Source organism: Branchiostoma lanceolatum, chromosome 2 (genome assembly GCF_035083965.1).
Source record: "Branchiostoma lanceolatum isolate klBraLanc5 chromosome 2, klBraLanc5.hap2, whole genome shotgun sequence".
NCBI lineage: Eukaryota > Metazoa > Chordata > Leptocardii > Amphioxiformes > Branchiostomatidae > Branchiostoma > Branchiostoma lanceolatum.
The window spans coordinates 36,804,684-36,824,468 of NC_089723.1; the positions used below are offsets into that span (position 1 = coordinate 36,804,684).

General features: G+C 42.3%; 2 protein-coding genes and 1 long non-coding RNA gene across 3 annotated transcripts; all 3 read left to right on the forward strand.

The window, feature by feature from the left end:
• The first annotated feature begins 6,410 nt into the window (after nucleotides 1-6,410).
• On the forward strand, nucleotides 6,411-7,471 carry LOC136428919 (uncharacterized). The gene is made up of 3 exons (XR_010754673.1): nucleotides 6,411-6,494; nucleotides 6,785-6,917; nucleotides 7,341-7,471. It is a non-coding gene; the product is annotated as an uncharacterized lncRNA (long non-coding RNA).
• A 275-nt stretch (nucleotides 7,472-7,746) lies between these two features.
• Nucleotides 7,747-14,005, forward strand: LOC136427032 (P-selectin-like). The gene is made up of 13 exons (XM_066415751.1): nucleotides 7,747-7,765; nucleotides 8,110-8,252; nucleotides 8,621-8,720; nucleotides 9,145-9,258; nucleotides 9,608-9,721; nucleotides 9,865-10,041; nucleotides 10,518-10,694; nucleotides 11,010-11,208; nucleotides 11,562-11,740; nucleotides 11,983-12,165; nucleotides 12,696-12,882; nucleotides 13,374-13,558; nucleotides 13,794-14,005. Exons 1-13 carry the CDS (start codon nucleotides 7,747-7,749, stop codon nucleotides 14,003-14,005), a joined length of 1,989 nt encoding a protein of 662 aa, XP_066271848.1.
• A 195-nt stretch (nucleotides 14,006-14,200) lies between these two features.
• LOC136428908 (mucin-2-like) lies at nucleotides 14,201-18,981 on the forward strand. The gene is made up of 3 exons (XM_066418737.1): nucleotides 14,201-14,371; nucleotides 14,487-14,663; nucleotides 15,143-18,981. Exons 1-3 carry the CDS (start codon nucleotides 14,215-14,217, stop codon nucleotides 17,227-17,229), a joined length of 2,421 nt encoding a protein of 806 aa, XP_066274834.1. The 5' UTR covers nucleotides 14,201-14,214; the 3' UTR covers nucleotides 17,230-18,981.
• The last annotated feature ends 804 nt before the right edge of the window (nucleotides 18,982-19,785 follow it).

The window sequence follows — 19,785 nt, forward strand, 5'->3', positions numbered from 1 at the left end:
TCGGTGCTATATTCTCTGACGCTTTCAAAATACATACGTCGGGTAGTGCTAATCTCCGAGCAGATGTAAGGGTTCTCTGGGCTCAGTGTCTCAAGTCTGATTTTGTCAAATTTAGGAGGAGGCCAAACCTTAAAAATGTTATGCAAGAAAAAAGTACTACATGTTGGCAAAACAAACCTAAAACTTTGAGAATGAGCGGGATCCTTACATGTGTTTAGAGATTAGTGTGTAGCACGTTCTTCCCAGGTAATTGATAACCTCTTCCTCACGCACATTCCTCAACGTCAATACCCAAAACAACACCGTTAACGTCCACTTTCATAGTTCTGTCGAGTTGGTACCGCTACATTAACAAAAAACGGAGAAGTTAAAGCGATATACTAATGCAGCATCAGTAATCCCCGAGTTATACAAACACACACTTTAAGATGTCCACACATTCTTGAGAGTTCCCCGATAACACCTTATTTCAATGTGGAGGTCTTAGGGCACCCAACGGAATTGAAAAAAAAAACGATGATACTAAGTAAGATCAAATTTGAACAAATTGACCTCCATTTCAATGACATTCATTCGTCTCAGACTGTCTATACTGTGCAAATTAGAAGACTCGTGTGGTGAAAACATAGCCATGGCACCTCTTCAAAGGACCGGCCTGTTATGAAAACTGTACCAAAAGTGACAAAACATCTACTTTAGGCGTGGTTCGCCGGTACGTGTGGGTTTTCAAGTGGACTGTAACGTCATAGTGTTGGTGCATTACTCGGAACTGACTTCAGGGGACTTAGATCAGGTGAGTTTTCCACATTTGTAACGGTTTTAGCTACTTATACTCCATATACTATAACCTGGGTATCATGTACTTAGACATGATGCTGTAGGTAAATGTTTTGTACCTTTAAAACTACATTCAAGTGGTGTCCAAATCCTGAAATCAACGCTGACGCCAGTAGTTTGGTATCAGGCACACAAAATGTCGTCGATAATACCGTGGCTTTGGTATTCCATGTTAAATGTAGTTAAGTTTATATGTGTATACATTAATCAGCCATATGAAGAAAAGGCTGGCTTTTGCTTTCACCTCCGCAACAATTTGTTCTTTGGATCCGACAAAGAGCTTGAAAAGTTGCGACTTTTGATGAATTATTTCTTAATCATTGGGTCCAAACTTTCATAATAGATGACTAGCCGTGTCAAAGGCGGGCATCTCGGCTTAGATTTTACCAATTAACACCGACTTAGTGACACCACGCGAATATCTGAATGCACATGACTCCAGCGGTAGAGAGAATGGAGTGAAAGGATTTGCTTTTACAAACATGATGAGAACGTGTTGACACGAATTCCCCACGCCAGCAGCAACATGCCAACGGGCACGAAATAAATTTGAGTATTTGTCTCCACGTTTTTTAACAACTTCCTACAACACTTATGTATTCATAGCAGTGTGTGTTCCTTACTCATAGAGGTTGCTAAGAGCGCTTCAATACAAGCATCAAAGTTTTATAATGTCAACATCAACAATACGTTCTTCTTTCAAACAATTGCTAAGAGTATAGCTATGTACTACTAGGTAGTATAATTCTGCATCACTGTAGAGCTCTGTATACCTTCTGTGAGGCAAAAGAAAATGAACCATTTCTTCGCATTTTGTCAATTTGCAGTGCGTTGCCAATGAGCAGATTCAAGAGACGTTAAATCTGAGCTGCCGAGATGTTATTAGTCGTTACACTATTCCACTTTCTTCTGATGCTACCCGGGAGAGAGGCCGAAGAAGATTCAGGTAAGCACTCTATGGTGTTCTTAAATGACTCTCTAGTGGTAAACATACATGCCTGATGTAACAAGATCTGTTCAAACATAACATACCTAAAACACGACGTCTCCCGGTAACGATGACTCGAACGATTAATGTTTTAATGACACAGATTTGTTTGGACAAACAGCGCACAGAGAGTGCCGACAAGTCTTCACAAATAGCTACTTTCTTAGCCTCCTTGGCTTATAATGTGTATTTCTCTTTCTCCTTATCGCTCTCTGGTTTGACTACATTATTTGCTGTGGTAGATAACAAAGCAAGGGTCCAACAACGAACACACCTTACTTGACCACCTGACAACATTTATTAAACACAATGTGTCAGAGGGGGACATGATATTCTTTGTTGCCTTGACGGGAAATCTAAAATGCTTGTCATGTTTTTGTTTTTAAGTTTACACCCAAACAATCTCTAGATCTGTTGTCGTATTCTATCAATCTAGATTTGTAAACAGCTTAATCTAATAAATTAGGTGTTTGTAATACTTGGATGATTTGTGAACAGTATTGCTTATGTAAGCATCTCAACCGAATTCGTTGCCCCCCTCCCGTATCGTATTAAAAAATATATCAGATTACACGTGGATCTAATGTGCTGTAAACCGTGGTGTTGAGTGAGCTGTTTGCGTCCTGTGTGTTACACGTATAGATTGTACGTTAAGCCCACCCTTCGGCATTATCATTCAGAATATTCAATTACAATCCACACAATATTACTAAACACCGAAAGAAATACGGAACAGGAATTAAGTTCTTTTTGGCTAATTTAATTTTATTAGATTAGCCAAATAAGAACTAAATTCCTGTTCCGTATTTCTTTCGGGTTAATGTGATCCCTCCCCTTGATCACACCGAAGCTGTAAACAAACACCTTTGCGAAGATGCCAATGATTAAACATCTAAATATGGACGCCAGGTATAAGTCGCTCCGATACCGGACACGCTCTGTCGAGTGTTTTTTTTGTTTGTTTGTTTGTTTGTTTTATTGAGATCTTCATTAGTGCTACATTAGCTTAAATGGAATATGAATAACAAAAACGTATACAATTTGTCAAAATTTTGTTCAATGCACATTGTTACTGTATGTGTTTCAGACAGGTCTGTTGTAAATCTTCCAAATTTTCCAGTTCAAGAAGAAGGTTTATTTCACGTGCGTTGTGTCTGTCTGATGACACGATGACTAATGCTTGTGAAGGACCTTCTGTGTTCACGTGTGGTTGGTTCTCACTTGTGCCGCTATGTTTATAGTACCGGTACCGATCGCCAGCAACTGTAACTTTGATGGGGAGCTCCTCTCTCTCTGTGGATTCGATCAGCAAAGCGTTGGTGATGACTTCGACTGGGAAGTCGGCTCTGATCCAGTTGAGGCTCTGGGGCTGAGCGGTGATCACACTGGCGGGGGTAAGTACGATTTATTTATCGCGCTCAGCTTTTTTTCCTTGTAAGAAGATATGCCATGGTAGGTATCTCCTCTAACCAAGAGTTGAACTTAGCCTTCTTGTCCTCAAGCAGGTGAATGGTCATTCACAAGAAACATAATTAGGGTATAGATTAGGACACTCATCGGAGATTTTCTCAGCATTAGGATGCAACCTTTTAAAGTTATTTACGGAGTTGTTTTCATCAATGTATTCACAAGTAACGAAACACAAAGCAGATGCATCTTTTTGGCCCCTGTGTCATGATATTGAAGTGAAATCACCTGAAACATTTCGTAAGGGAGGGGGGCTCAAGAACATTGAATCCTTTGCAAGTGTTGGTCGTGGTCTATAACTTCTGAATTACTCGTCACTAAACACGACATTTTACAATCATGTTGCTTCGCACGAGCATCATCGATCAAAACACAAATTGCACGTATGCTTCAATGTTCGGGAGTTCGGAGACTTCATACCTCCGTAAGATATTTAGAGCTTTTCTAAATTTCTTGTTTTATCTTGTGTCATTGATTATGCAAGCAAGGTAACTCCTAAAATACAATTGAATATATGATGATGATGTACAGTCCATTTCAATCACATTTGGGTAGATGTAAAACAGAAGTATAGTCGTCTTTATTGAGCTATTCACGTGTATCATGTCATCTAAAAACTACGATATGATTGGAAAACTATGTGAATTTGTGTACATATGTTTCAAGAAGAGAAAAGAGACTCTGTAGATTTAGATGGAATATATATCACAATGTTCCATTTCTTTTCATTTATGTAACCTAATGCATTTAGTCCATGCTGGGCATGAATATGCAATAAAGTTCATTGTCATTGACTTGTCTTATAGGAAGCTATGTCTACTTCAACACCACCGGCAAAGCTACGTCACAAACCGCCATCCTGCGGACGATGCAGCTCGCGTCTCCCACACCCCACTGTCTGACGTTCTACTTCTACATGGCGGGAACTAATGTCGGTTCTTTGGTTGTTCTACAAAATGTAGTCGGTGAGGTGCGTCAGCAGTTGATAAGTTACATTTCCGCTGAGGTTTCGTGGTATAGGCTTCGAGTCGAACCAACTTGAGAGGGGTCGTGTGGCGTAACGGCAGGGTGTTCGACTCAGAACCAAGAGGTCCCGAGTTCGAATCCCCCCTGACGCCACCGATGTTGTGCCCTTAGGAAAGGCACTTTACACGAATTTAGCCACTTCGCCCAGGTGTATAAAAATAAAAATGGGTATGTTGTTATCTGTACGTGGCACTGTTAATATAAGTTATAAAAACGTGTTTGGAATTTAAGATGATGACTCGAAGCCCGTGTAATACCGCATGCATATATAGACCGGTTCAGAACCAGTTATGACCTAGATTGACTTATATTCAACATTGTTCTATTTCAAATTCCCATCAGCAACGGCGAACTGAGCTCTGGTCGATTGAAGGAGACCAGGGACAGGAGTGGAAACGCGCCAAGGTTGACGTCACGCCTCCACAGAACGGCTTTAGGGTCAGTACAAACAATCAAGCTCAGGAGTTTCAATACCAATACTACTAGGAAAAACGATTCACACCACGACAGCTTAAGTCTTCATTACCATCGTCTTATTGTAATAATTGGGGATTCTAAAATATATGTTGATGTTTAGTATTATCTATTGCTCGTCCTCATTATACTCTTTCCACTAGGCGGCGATTTCTGACAGACCGTTGAAAGACCAAAATTGGATTTGTGTGACACATGGTTTTAAAAGTAGGATGTGATGAATGATGTAAAAGTATGTGCATTAAAAGACAGAAATACATGCAGCTGCCAGCTTAGCGGTCGCAGACAAGTATTCAATTGCTGATGACTACAATGTTACTATTAGATATTTTCATAGTGGTAATGATGTAACAACTTGAATCTAAGACAATGATGCAAATTTGTTGCCAATGTTGACATATATTGCCATGTTTAAATGATTGTTTTAGATCAACTTTGACGCAGTGGTCGGCTCAGGACAGCTGGGACTGATCGCCATAGATGACGTCGTCTTTATCAGCGGGCCGTGTGACAGTGAAGGTAAGGATGTGCTCAAAGTTCAATAGAAAAACATAAAGTTATAATATAACTATGTGGCACCATAGCTTCTTGGCACTTAAAATGTAAAACAGGCCAATCTTCATATAATAGTCGAACAGGCAAACATTACAAGAGAATAGCAACAAACAAACACGATTAAAATGAGCTCAATACCAAGTCACCTTATCGATGGAAACAATAAGCGCCTTCGTGGTTCCAAGTAAGCATGCGCAGCGCGATGCATTGTGGGTAATATGCCAAAGGTGAATGCTGATCTGAATGCTGTGAATGCTGTGAATATTTATTGTCTAAGCCATGCTTGAAATATTTTCAGACCTGTTTTTTTATGCCACAATGCATCTCAATGAACCATGAACCCACTTATTGGTTTATTTATTGTTCACGACGATGTTTCCGGACTACCATAGGTTGTAACGTACCACTCGGTATGGAGAGTGGGTGGATAGCAGACGGCCAGATCACAGCATCGCCCGCTGACGTGGGCTTCCCGCCATATGCTGCCCGTCTCCATGGTAACGGATCCTGGATACCTGCGATTCCTCAGAGTTCGTGGCTGCAAGTGCAGTTCGCCAATACCATGATCTTAACTGGCATCAGGTTAGTAGACTTAATGAAATGACAGGGCATACGCAGATCAAACTTTGGATCCAAGACGAAGGAAAGAAGCAGGATCACGAATTTGAACTGCTCATGCGTACGGACAAAGGTGAAAGCACTTGTAAACAGCTCTTGTCTATATCATGTTTGACAACATGTCTAGACGTGTTCTGTTTACGACTCAGGGGCCTTCAACTTTGATATATTGCCCGCAATCCATAACACTGCGCATGTGCAGTTTAGACCAAGAACCAGGTTAAACTCACATAACACATGAGGTCAATTCTATTTTATTTCCCCGGTAAACTCGAGTAAAGCATGTGCTTTCTTGTAATGGTATTCACCGCACGACTATTTCGCAAGTATTTCATGATTTGGGAAAGTCCTTTATTTGTAATTTGGACTTCATCTACGGGAAGACATGTTTGAATCACTTCATTTGTCCTTCTCTCCATTCAGAACCCAAGGATCCAGAACCGGATGGATAACCAAGTATAGGATCGAATACTCCGAAACACTGACTTCAGTATGGATAATGTACAGGGCATTTCTAACAACAGACCAGGTGAGTCACTGTTTTACTCTTCTATTCATAATGTCTCCCGACGTATACTAATCTGATATGTGTACTAGTATAATGAAGATTAGCACAAAGATGACAGATTTTAATGTTTCTGTTTCTTTCAGCAGTGTGGCAGCAGTAGAAAGTTTTGAAAAGAAACAAAGGGAAAATCAAACGAGTAAGTTCAAACTGACCTGGCAACTTCCAGATGCAACAATCCAGCATGGAGGACATTATACTTATGGTACAATCACATAATTTCAAACATCCTATTTTGATGTTACCTCCTCCAGCTGACCGGAAACGTTGACGCTGACACTGTGGTAGAACACCTATTCTCGGGTCGGATCCAGGCACAGCGCATCAAGATCACACCTTTACAGTTTCACATACGACCCAGTCTCCGGCTTGAAATCATCGGATGTGGTGAGTTGCTTAGGATACATGCACTTTGCAATGTCTTAAATAAGCATCAACTAATTCGATGCAAAATTCACGCACAAAGTTTTGAAAACTTGTACGTAAGTCCTGTTTGGAATATGTCAGCCAGCAGGTAGTTTCGCGCAAGATGCACATTGCCTATCTCAAGATACGACGCTTAAATGTTATGCAGAATTATGTGTGTAGTTTGGCATAAATATGAACGCTCTTCTTTATCTCAGCCTAAACAAAATGTATTTCTGGTAAACGATTATCTGTACTATTGCAGACATCTGTTGCTTACTTTATCAAATGTAATGCAAGAGAGGGTCTGCGCGGAAGCTCCTGTGAGTGTGGTTGTGGGCCTTCGTGAATACGGAGTAGACATCTCACAAACGACGTGTTCCTCTAACTTGCATATTGTTTCAGACTATGGATCGTGCACATTTGATGTCAATCCTTGCGGATACATTAGGGACCCCATCATTGCTGACTTTATGTGGTCGTGGAAGACTCCAACGGGTTTAGAAGTCTGGGGACCTTCCAGTGATCACACCAATCACACCACTGGAGCAGGTACATCTGTCATTCATAACATTGTCGATTACAGACCTCACAGCTATAGGAAGTGTAACGTATCGTTGGGTTTTTCAACACCATGGAAGCTGCTGTATCTTTTGTTCTGATTAGACAACAGTGACGTTACCTTCCACCGTTTGTAACAGGCTCATTTCTGCTTGCCGATGCCACTGGGACAAATGTTAGCGACACCGCCATTCTTTCCACGGAAGTTCTTCCACCCACTCCGGCAAAATGTTATGAGTTCTTCTATCACATGGACAGCCCGGAAATCGGTGAGTATAACGCGTTAACGACCATTTTTTAGATAGCGTGCTTATACGTGTTTACTGTGAAGAACCAATGGTCATTTCCACACATTATGACTAGCTTCTCCTCATGAAAGGGTTTTGAATACTAAACAATAGCTCTGAGGTATTAAGGGTAATATGTCAACGTTGAAAGTTCAACTTTAACATATTACCCACAATACATGATACTGTCATACTGATTCCAAATTCGACGCTTGGCGTGAGATAGCTTACCATAGTCTACAAGTTTTCGGACTACGAAATTAAAATATGCCTTGTATTCTCGTCTTTCTAACGACACTATATCTCACTGCACTTTGACCCTGCAGGTGCTCTGAACGTCTACCTAAAGAGAGCCGACATGCCATTGGTTGAGACAGTTGCCATGACACCGACGTGGAGGCTTGTGGGACAGCAGAGTCACGGGTGGCGGAGGGGTGGAATAGAGATCACTGCCGACTTTCCTTATGAGGTACTGATATGTTGTGTTTTTCTATGTTTCATTATTTGTTTATTTCTTTCGTTGGGAATACTTAACCTCACTCTTAAAACCAATGTCAATTCAATCTGCTTTTATCTATAATTATGATGAGCTAGTTCATAGTTTTCAGGCGTATGTGCGGTGTGATGCATCGTGGGTAAAGAATCAAAGTTGCAAACCCTTGGCTAATCTTTATATGTTGCAAGGAACCTTCAACTTTGACATATGCATCACATTACATATGTGCACTTCAAACCTTGAATTAGCTTATACGCCAACCACGCCAAAAATACGAAGAAATGGCCCTTCAACGTTCTGATAGGTTCGGATTGTCAACAAAATTGATCTGTTTTCCCTAGGTGTTGTTCCAGGCCGTCATGGGGGACGGGGGTGTTTTCGGGTACGGCGACATCGGGCTGGACGATGTGCTAGTTCGAGAGGGACTATGTCCGTGGCCAGGTAAGCTATCTCATCCATACAGATCATTCATACGATGTGTTGATACATTTTCAAGGTTGTTATTGATTCCTATTATTTCTGTTATTGATCATTTTGTACTGTATTGTTATGTGCTTTATTCTAATGTATATTGTAATGATTTTTTTACTCCATTTGTTGGAGGTTATGTATACACGTTGTACGTTCGTCTGTATTTTTGTGGGCCAGCCGTTACCTGTGAGAGCTGCCTAGACTGACCAGTGTAATAAATTGTTATCATTGTCAATGAATACAAAACAGTGCGTTCGGAAATAGTTCTAATGGAATAGATAATCTAGGTGTAGTTTTTCTCCTTTTTCTAAAAAAACTGTTAACATCATTTATTCTGTAATATCACTTATTCTGTGAACACGATCTGATTTTTTTTTGCAATGTCACATCACAGAGTTTGACGACTGTTTGAGCTCCCCTTGCCTTAATAACGGCACGTGTACAGATGGGAAGAGCAACTACACCTGTACGTGTGGGGAACAGTTCTACGGGCCGAACTGTGAGCACGGTAGGTTCCCACTTTTTCTTCCCGTCGCTTAATTCATGTTCTTTTATATCTACTATGACCGAAAAGCGAGAAGTAGAATTTATCTAATGATAGTCATATTCTTTTATATCCGTTAACTGTACTTGTATTTTGTTTTGTTGTGACCTGTACTTAGCCAAGTGTGGCAGAAATGTGCAATAAAGGTCTTAATTCATTCATTCATAACCAGTACAAAACTGGTGCACAGCAGCTACCTTTAGTTAGCAGACTAAAGTGAAAGAATATCACATTACTTGCATTAATTTATAACATAAATGGTACATAATGTTCAGTCAGTTAATGCTTGTGGAAATAAACCATATCATTCCAGATATTGATGATTGCAAGAGCGCCCCCTGCCTCAATGATGGTACCTGCATTGACGGCGACCGAAACTACACTTGTATCTGCAGCGAGGCGTTCTATGGAGGCGACTGTGAATTCGGTAAGGCCCTTTTTCGCATTTTCTTGAATGAGTGATCAAACACTTTGATTTCCACATTTCTCTATAATTTGTCACGAGCTCATCGCCATCTGATTTTTTAACATAGCTGCAAAAAGGTTCTTAACTGACGTCATCTTTTTCAGTTGTGCAATGCCCTCCTGTGACTGCACCATTGAACGGGGCGTTGAGACCAGTTGGGACGACCTCCTACCAGCAGGAGGTGACGTTCACCTGTAACCAGGGGTACGAACTGGACGGAGCCTCTAATGTGACCTGTCAGGCTGACCAGACATGGAGTCATCCTGTTCCAACATGCACACGTAAGACAAATGAAAATATTCGTGTAACAGGAGACACGGTAAATCCGGAAAGCACTCTAGATGATTCCTACTCAGAATTCTGTATTGTATGTACATAATTCTGCATTGTATGTACAGAATTTTGCATTGTATGTACAGAATTCTATATTCTATGTACAGAATTCTGCATTCAATGTACAGAATTCAGCATTCTTTGTACAGAATTCAGCATTCTTTGTACAGAATTCTGCATTCTTTGTACAGAATTCTGTAGTCTATGTACAGAATTCTGCATTCTATGTACAGAATTCTGCATTCTATGTACAGAATTCTGTATTCTATGTACAGAATTTTGCAGACCATGTGCAGAATTTGGCAAACCATGTGCAGAATTTTACAAAACATATGCAGTTTTCTCCATCTGAATGCGAAATATGAAACAAAAAGCAACATGTAGTTAAATATAAGGGTAAAATTCTCTTCTCCCCCGCTCTTAGCTGTTCAGTGCCGGAATCTGACAGCCCCAGAACATGGAGCGATGAGTTCTACAGGTCCGAACTATTACCCGGACGTGGTGACGTTCACTTGTAACCAGGGATACGAGCTGAGCGGAGCCTCCAGTGTGACGTGCCAGGCTGACCAAACATGGAGTGATCCTGTTCCAACTTGCACATGTAAGACAATTGAAATGAATTCAACTCTTTACATTACATCAATTCCGATATTTGCCACCAGACAAACGCTTATACACATCAACAAAGTATCGACGAAAAACTGATTGAGCCAGAATTGCAACATTTGCAAACATGCATGATATATCCCTCTACAAAGTTGCACCAATTAGATTATTCCATGTCGAAACTTGTCTTACGAAATCACATTTGAATGCAAATGCTCACTTTCTTTCAAAAAAAAATCCTAGGCATGAAGCTGGAACTAAATGCGCATTGTTACCTATGCTTTAAAACTGTTATCTTCTTGTACATCAGTTGCAGTTTGTTTTCTCGGCGAAACCTTGGCTCTCACAAACACAATAGCAGAAGGGTACATCATGTCACCGAACTACCCCAACAACTACCCAAACGATATCGACTGTTCTTGGATAATTACTAGTACTGCGCATGCACCCTCAGCCATCCAGCTGGACTTTGTGGAGACGTTTGACATTGAGTATTATGCTGGTCACAGGTATGTGTGTCACGCGAGATCTGCAATATCATCCACATAGAACTCACTCAAACATATTACAAAGGAAAGGAAATGTGTTGGTTTTCATTACGCTTGACATTAAACCTAGCCCTAAGTACGTGAACCACATGAGATCTACATCATCCACATTGAACCACATTCATTGTGATCGCATTTCCCTTCCCTATGATCAGCAAGGGAAACATGTTGTTTCATCCGATGAATTTTGAGTGCTCTGAGTTCCATATAGTAACAACTCAATCAATACCAGTATTCCCCAAACGTCATCTTTAAACTGGTACGCGTATCTAAGTGACAAGTCACTAAATCCACCATATTTCTGTGCTATTCAGTTGCCAGTACGATTATGTACGAGTCTCCGAGGGACAAATCAATAGTTCTTCCGTCTTGGGCGCATTCTGTGGGGCCACTCTTCCTCAGACCGTGCGGACGGTCGGCAACGTCATGACAGTTCAGTTCCGCACTGACCGCACTGTGCCCCGTAGAGGGTTCAAAGCCAGGTACAGCCTTGGTAAGTATTGCACACATAGTTTTAATTCATGGCAATTCTGAGGATACCTAACCTTGGTGTTCTCGACCATATACGGGGTTACTTTATGACCCATAGACAGAAAGAAATTCGATGTTGTGTGGGTGTTACCCTCTCTACAACAATCATTGGTATCTAATGCTTGAATAAGAACTAGTGATGTAATATTCCAATATTACTCCCTGCAACATTTTGTTATCAACAATTTTCCCCCTTTTTTTTAGCTTTACCATGTCTTCCAACACCCACGGCCCCCATCAACGGAGCGCTGAATCCTACCAGACCGAACTACTACCAGGACGATGTCATAACGTTCACCTGTGACCAGGGGTACGAACTGAACGGCGCCTCCAATGCGACGTGCCAGGCTGACCAAACATGGAGTGATCCCGTTCCAACATGCACATGTAAGACGATTAACAGCCCCACAACACCTTGTTTGAACATGACTCCATTGGATTACAGAAAACAAAAACCACGTTCGAATGTTTTTGGGGTTGCATGAGACGATGGGCATAAGTATCTGCACTGTTTATTATCATCCTCGCATGTCGTGCCCGCCGCTTGTATGCGTCAAACAACGGCCCTGGCGTACCGGCCTGCGATCCGTCAGTCTTGCTGCGTTATGGCTGGCAAGCCGTCGACAAATCAGATTCTCCCGCTCCTGTTGTTGTAGCTCGTTGCTTCACACATACAAGCGGCGGGCCTACCATGACAGGATTATAACTATTGGATAGATGTAATATGAGAGAATCGTCACGTTTTTGTTTCTATTCGGAGAGGATCGGACTGTGTTTGGGTGGGAGTTAACTGGGACAAATCAAATGGTTGTTATGCCGCATGAGTGCTGACGATGTATGATTCTTCTGTCCAACTGGCAGAATTTCATATTTCTGACTCCTGCATAAAGTATTGTAATCATTTATTTGTGCATCAGTTACAGCTTGTGTTCACGGTGAGAACTTGGCCCTCACAAACTCAGTAACAGAGGGTTTCATCACGTCACCCAACTACCCTGGCGACTACTCAAATAACGTCGACTGTTACTGGATAATCACTGCACCCCCGATGGAAGTCATCCAGCTGGACTTTGTGGAGCCGTTTGAAATTGAGTTCTATTCGGGGTATGTGTGCCATGTGCATCATCCACAGTAGTCTCCCTCAAATAACAATATATCTGCCTTACCTATTAGCAGAAAATGAAATGTGTTATCTTATCTAGTGTCCCGTGATCTTCTAAATCTTAAGACCAAGAGATTAGAATATAACGTAATGCAAAATAACCTTTTTCACTAACTCATTTACATATCAATTCAAAAACAAATTATATACAGGTTACGTTTGTCTTCATACTCATTCTCAGTCACTGATGAAAGATAGTGAATGTTATCTGAAACGTCTGACTCTTTAGTGAATGTATCCATGTTTTTTGATTACGTAATGTTCTACTGCGATGTTTAACCTTCATCGATGGATCTAATCTAACCTTTCCTTTTGTTCTAACTTGGTGTTCCATTAGAGTTCCAAGGCATCAAATAAACCAATGCTGATTTTTGAGACAACCTATCTATGCCTGTCACTCACTCATTTACTCAGTGTACCTTGTATCTGTTAGTTTCAGTTGCGACTACGATTACATAAAAGTCTTCGAGGGACAAATCAGTACTTCGTCCGTCTTGGGCACATTCTGTGGAATCACTCTTCCTTCGACCGTACGGACGGTAGGCAACGTCATGACAGTCCAATTCCACGCAGACAGCAGTGTGCAACATGCAGGGTTCAAGGCCAAGTATGGCATCGGTAAGTATTTCACATTTTGTTCGGTGGATTTTCCAGGGGAAGTTAATCTTTGGCAGCGATTAACCTTTTCAATCCTAGACTTTGGCGATAAGTTGTATGTCATAGACTGCCATACGGGTTGTCTGGATCGGTCTGTACTTTGCGGTATCACGCGGGCTTCCATAGGATAATTCGAACGTTCTGTACTCCCTGTATACATGTAAATTTCTTTTTACCAACATTTCCCCTCTTTTAGCTTTACAATGCACCACGCCAGTAGCCCCAATCAACGGAGCACTGAGTCCGTCCGAGCCGAACTACTACCAGGACGATGTCATAACGTTCACCTGTGACCAAGGGTACGAACTGAACGGCGCCTCTAACGTGACCTGCCAGGCTGACCAGACATGGAGTCATCCTGTTCCAACTTGCAGACGTAAGACAATTTGTAACAAATGTTTAAAATGATCTAGGATCGCCTGTTCATTATAGGCTTGTACATTACATTACATGTACATGTACATTATAGGCTTGTCACAATTTTAAAGTAATCACTTCTTTACAATAGCCCATGGCCATATGATACCAAAAAGTAAGTAAATGATATGTGTATACGGCCATCTAATTTGTTAGAAACCATTGATTTATTTTCTCCAGCCGTACAGTGCCGAGTATTGATGGCGCCAGCAAATGGAGCAATGAGTCCGCTCTGGGCCATATCATATCAGGACATCATACACTTCACCTGTAACCAGGGGTACGAACTGGACGGAGCCTCCAGTGTGACGTGCCAGGCTAACCAGACATGGAGTGGTCCTGTTCCAACTTGCACACGTAAGACAGTTCGTTCAATATGATCTAGGAACACCTTATCGTCACATATACCTTAGAGCATGGCCAAGATTATTCAAATAATCCCTCCTTTACTTATTTGACTCATTTCTTCCAGCCGTACTGTGTCAGCCATTGACGGATCCAGAAAATGGAGCATTTAGTCCGGCCTGGGCCATCTCATATCAGGACGTGGTGACGTTCACCTGTAACCCGGGATACGAACTGAACGGAGCCTCCAGCGTGACGTGCCAGGCTGACCAAACATGGAGTGACGATGTTCCAACTTGCACACGTAAGATGCATTTTAAAGTCTATTTCATGGCGTGGACTATTCCATTTTGTGTTATGTAAGTGGTCGTCAGGACCCGCTACTACACGAGCTTCTTTCCTTTAATGACAGTCGTGTCTATTCTACCTTTCACTCTCACTCACTCACTCACTCTCTCCCATAGCTTAGTCAGCCGTCGGGGCAGCAAAGCGTTCAGTGAAGGTTCTCCGCTACTGGCAGTCTTCCGCCAGTCTAGACATCTGGTTGGATGTATGACCAGTCCACTCCTTCAAATCCGTGATCCATGACCGACGGGGACGTCCCCGCGGCCGCGCACCTTCCGTTTTTCCCTGAAGAATTGTGTGTGAAAGTGTGCCTGCATGTTGGAATACTTGCATGGTGTCATGTCTTGTCCTCTACCATTAAGCTTAGGAATGGTGCCTTGTGCCGCGATACTCTGACAATTACACTAACCTATTCTGTCAAATTGATTTCTATCCTAGAAATCGTTACAACGACGGAGTTTGTCTCTACCACGCTGCCGAAAACCACCATCACGGTACCGACTACAGCGCCCACAACAACGATGCCTGAAACAACGGTGCCGGGAACAATGCTACCGGAAACAACGCTACCGGAAACAACGGTAACGGAAACGACTGTTGTGACAACAACTACAGCACCCAACACAACAGTGCCGAAAACAACGCTACCGGACACAACGCTACCGGGAACAACGCTACCGGACACAACGATGCCGGACACAACGCTACCGGACACAACGCTACCGCAGACAACGCTACCAGACACAAAGCTATCGGACACAACGCTAGCGGAGACTACGCTACCGGAGACAACGCTACCGGACACAACGATGCCGGACACAACGCTACCGGACACAACGATGCCGGACACAACGCTACCGGACACAACTCTACAGGACACAACGCTATTGGACACAACGCTACCGGAGACAACGCTACCGGAGACAACGCTACCGGAGACAACGATGCCGGACACAACGATGCCGGACACAACGCTACCGGACACAACGCTACCGGAGACAACGCTACCGGAGACAACGCTACCGGAGAAAACGCTACCGGAGACAACGCTACCGGAGACACCGATGCCGGACACAACGCTACCGGAGACAATGCTACCAGACACAATTACAACGCTACCGGACACAACGCTATCGGACACAACGCTACCGGAGACAACTATCATGGCGAAGACGACTACAGAGCCAACAACGATGCTGGAAACAACGCTACCGGAGACAACGCTACCGGACACAACGCTACCGGACACAACGCTACCGGACACAACGCTACCGGAGACAACTATGATGGCAACGACGACTACAGAGCCAACAACAACGATGCCGAAAACAACGCTACCTGGGACAACAACTGTCGTGACAACGACCACAGCGCCCACAACATCGGTGTTAGAAACAACGGTGCCGGAAACAACTATCGTGACGACTACAGCGCCCACAACAACGGTGCTGGAAACCACGCTACCGATAACAACTGTCATCACCACGACTACAGAGCCCACAACACCTATACCGGAAACCACGCTAGCCATAACAACTGTCATGACAACGACTTCATCAACCACAGATGCAATACCAATGGCACCTGAAACCACGTCGATGACAACAGCAGACGCGTTATCAACCATGGAATCTGTAGTGACGGAAACTGAAACCACGCCACCGGAAGCAACATACATGGTACTGACAACAGAATCCACGCTAACTAAACCTGAAACCACGCCGCCGGAAACAACAGACATGACACTTACGACAGAATCCATGCCGACCATACCTGAAACCACGTCATCAGAAACATCGATGGCGGAATCCACGCCAACCGAACCAAAAACCACGGTACCCGAAACAACAGAAATGATACTTACGACAGAATCCACGCCAATCGAACCCGGAACCACACTACTGGAAACAACAGACATGGTTCCGACGACAGAAAGCACGCCAACCGAGCCTGAAACCACGCCCTCGGAAACAACAGACATGATACCAACGACAGAATCCACGACGACCGAACCTGAAACCACGCAGCCGGAAACTACAGACATGGCCCTGACGTCAGAATCCACGCCGACCGTACCTGAAACCACGTCATCAGAAACATCGACGACAGAATCCACGCCAACTGAGCCTGAAACCACGCCACCGGAAACAACAGACATGATACCAACGACAGAATCCACACCAACCGAGCCTGAAACCACGCCTCCGGAAACAACAGACATGATACCAACGACAGAACCCACGCCAACCGTATCAGAATCCACGCTACTGGAAACACCAGACATGATACCGACGACCAAGACCACAACAATGGTCCCTGAAACGGCAACCGACAAGACATCGACTGCAGAGTTGTCGTCGACGTCAGGAACCGCAACTACGCCTCCAAAAGAAGACGAAGTCGGAGGAGAATCGCCTTCCCAGGTTGTGATAATTGCTGACGCGGCTGGGGGCGGTGCTATTGCCGTGGCTAGGACATGTGCCATTGTTATCATTGTAGGCATGGCACACCAAATGTTTGCATAAGGTATATGTTATTGAAAAGGGTCCAGTCTTATAAATCAAATTATTCCCATCATAATGCCTTTTCTGTATAATTATACGACAAAGTTGAGATTTTCTACATTTTTTTTAAGTTTACAATTTGAATGTTTGACTGAAAGACGCTTGATTATTGTCAGTTATGGCACCATATAAGACCAAAAATTCACAATTATTCACATACCTTTTATCATAAATCTCACACTTTCCATGCTACAGACTCCAAATTTTCAGGAATTCGAGATCAGGCTCAGATAGAAAAGAGAAATTGCACGAGAAAATTATCAGCACATTATGCTAATTAAGCCTAATTAGTATGCGTTTCTGATGAGTCAAAAGTCTCCAAATACAATGCTAGTTGTATAGAAAGACACTTAGCTGACAAATGAAACCAAAGCCCTGGATCAATTTGGATGCTTGTTATTAAACTGGGAAATGTTGTTTCCTGGGAATAACCGTAACCATAAACCAATGTAGATAGTCCCCGCTGTCCTCTGCCAGGACTTTGAAAGCTGAATTGACCCCTAGACCTCATAAACCAATTAAGAGCCATGGGGAGTCCAGCCATGTCTACAGCCAGAAAACAAAGGCCTTGCATCACCACACAAAACAGATCGATATTTGCTTATTACTGACCGTTTCAGTTTGAAAAAATGATACAAAGCGTTGACCAGATTTTCCGTTATTTTGTCATTTTTGAATTCAATGCAATCTTGCTCTGTACTTGCCTGAGTTTTACAGAAATGTCAATATCATTGATAAAAGCTAGTTGGTGTGTTATTCTCATATAAGAACTGCTGTCATCAATCTGCAAGATCATAATTACTGCTGCAGTCACCATCGGACGATGTTTCCCTACAACTTTTTCCCTACCAGGCTGGGCATTATTTTATAGTCTGCTTGTTTAAGGAAAGTAGGCTTATTCGATTTTTATGTGAAAAACTAAAACTTTTATCTATTGTTTCTCCATTTCAAAGTGTATTGAAGAGTAACTACTTGGTACTCTACTGTGGCTTAGCCCAGCCCCAGCACCCATGTGCACGGCATGCCAGTCTGTGGTGGACTGAGCCCAGACAGTTTACACTAGCCGAATTTATTGGATTGTTTTATAGTGGAACCTCCCTCTTTAAGTAAAAAAATGTAGTCTATTTAGTTTTAATTGAAAACAAAATGTGCAAATCAGATTAACAACCAAAATATACAAATGGATACACTTGTTTAAGAGCACATAATACCTAACCTCTGCTATACAAGGTTGTCACAAGTATTAATCTACATACAAGAAAGCCTGTAAAACAAACTGTGCTATACGCATAATTATTTACACAAAATATTGCAATTAACACTGTGCCGTTTCCAGCTACGTGTATGATTGCAAAATTCATTTTGATATCATGGCTGTTGTGACAAGTCACAAAAACAAATGCAGCTAATGGATATTGTATTCAAACAAGAGGGACATTCGCTTTTTGAACATTTAATCAAGTATTGCATAAAGATGGATCTGAACTGACAACCTGATGAAAGCCACTCATGTATGTCTGCAACAATTTACATTTACAATGCCTGTGTCTGTTTTTGTCTGGAAAAAAACAATGCAGTAATACTAATAGTTTTAAAATGTTATGCTTTAAGTCTCAATCATTTTGCTAATTATTAAGCAGATGTGCTAATTAACTGTTCACCGGCAAGTCACAATGTGATGTCTGCAAGTCATAAGAACTGACTCATGCCCTCAGATGCAATCTTTGAACTCATTATTGATATCTTTATTATCTACATTTATCAATTAATTAGGAAAGTATCCCAAATAGGCTTATTATGATATGTATGGCATGCCTTCTTGCACTTGACTTTGCTATCCTCTACTTGACGTCTGATGGTGCCAAATCCATCTGTATTTAACTATCGTGTCATCTCGAAGGCAAGACTTCTTGATAGGCATAGGACCATGTTCCAGCACCAGGACATAAGTGAATTCATCATTGTAAACCCGACTACTGCCGGTATCGTCAAGTGCAGTAAGACACAATCCTATGTCTTTGCACAACTGTCCTGGTTTTAAAAAAAAGTTAGTTCAAACTTCAAATATTCGTCAATTTGTGTGGTACGTAGATTTGGCTCTGCTTTCTGTCTGATATATAACGTTATTATTGAGCCCAAAAGGTGGAGCGCACTTTTCAAATAATACAATACTGCCTCTATCACTAGCGGGAGGATATTCCATATTACGACGAAAAAGCGGCGTACGAAAGCGAGGAGTGCACGTAAGTAATGCATTTTGCACGTACTTTTCAAGGTTTTCTTCGTCGGCCTGTAACTCCTGTCTGGAGAAACGTAGCAAGATAAGGGCTTTGTAGATTCGAGTACGCATGTGCAGTGTCAAAGGTGAAGGCCCCTGAGTACTTTCCACCATGCTGAGACGTAAACAAAGCCCGTCTGGGCATTGTTATGCAAATCGAGACAATGGTCGAGACAGTCAGGGGCCTTAACCTTTGGCAATGCACATGCGTATTGAAGTCTACCAATGCGCTTGTTTCG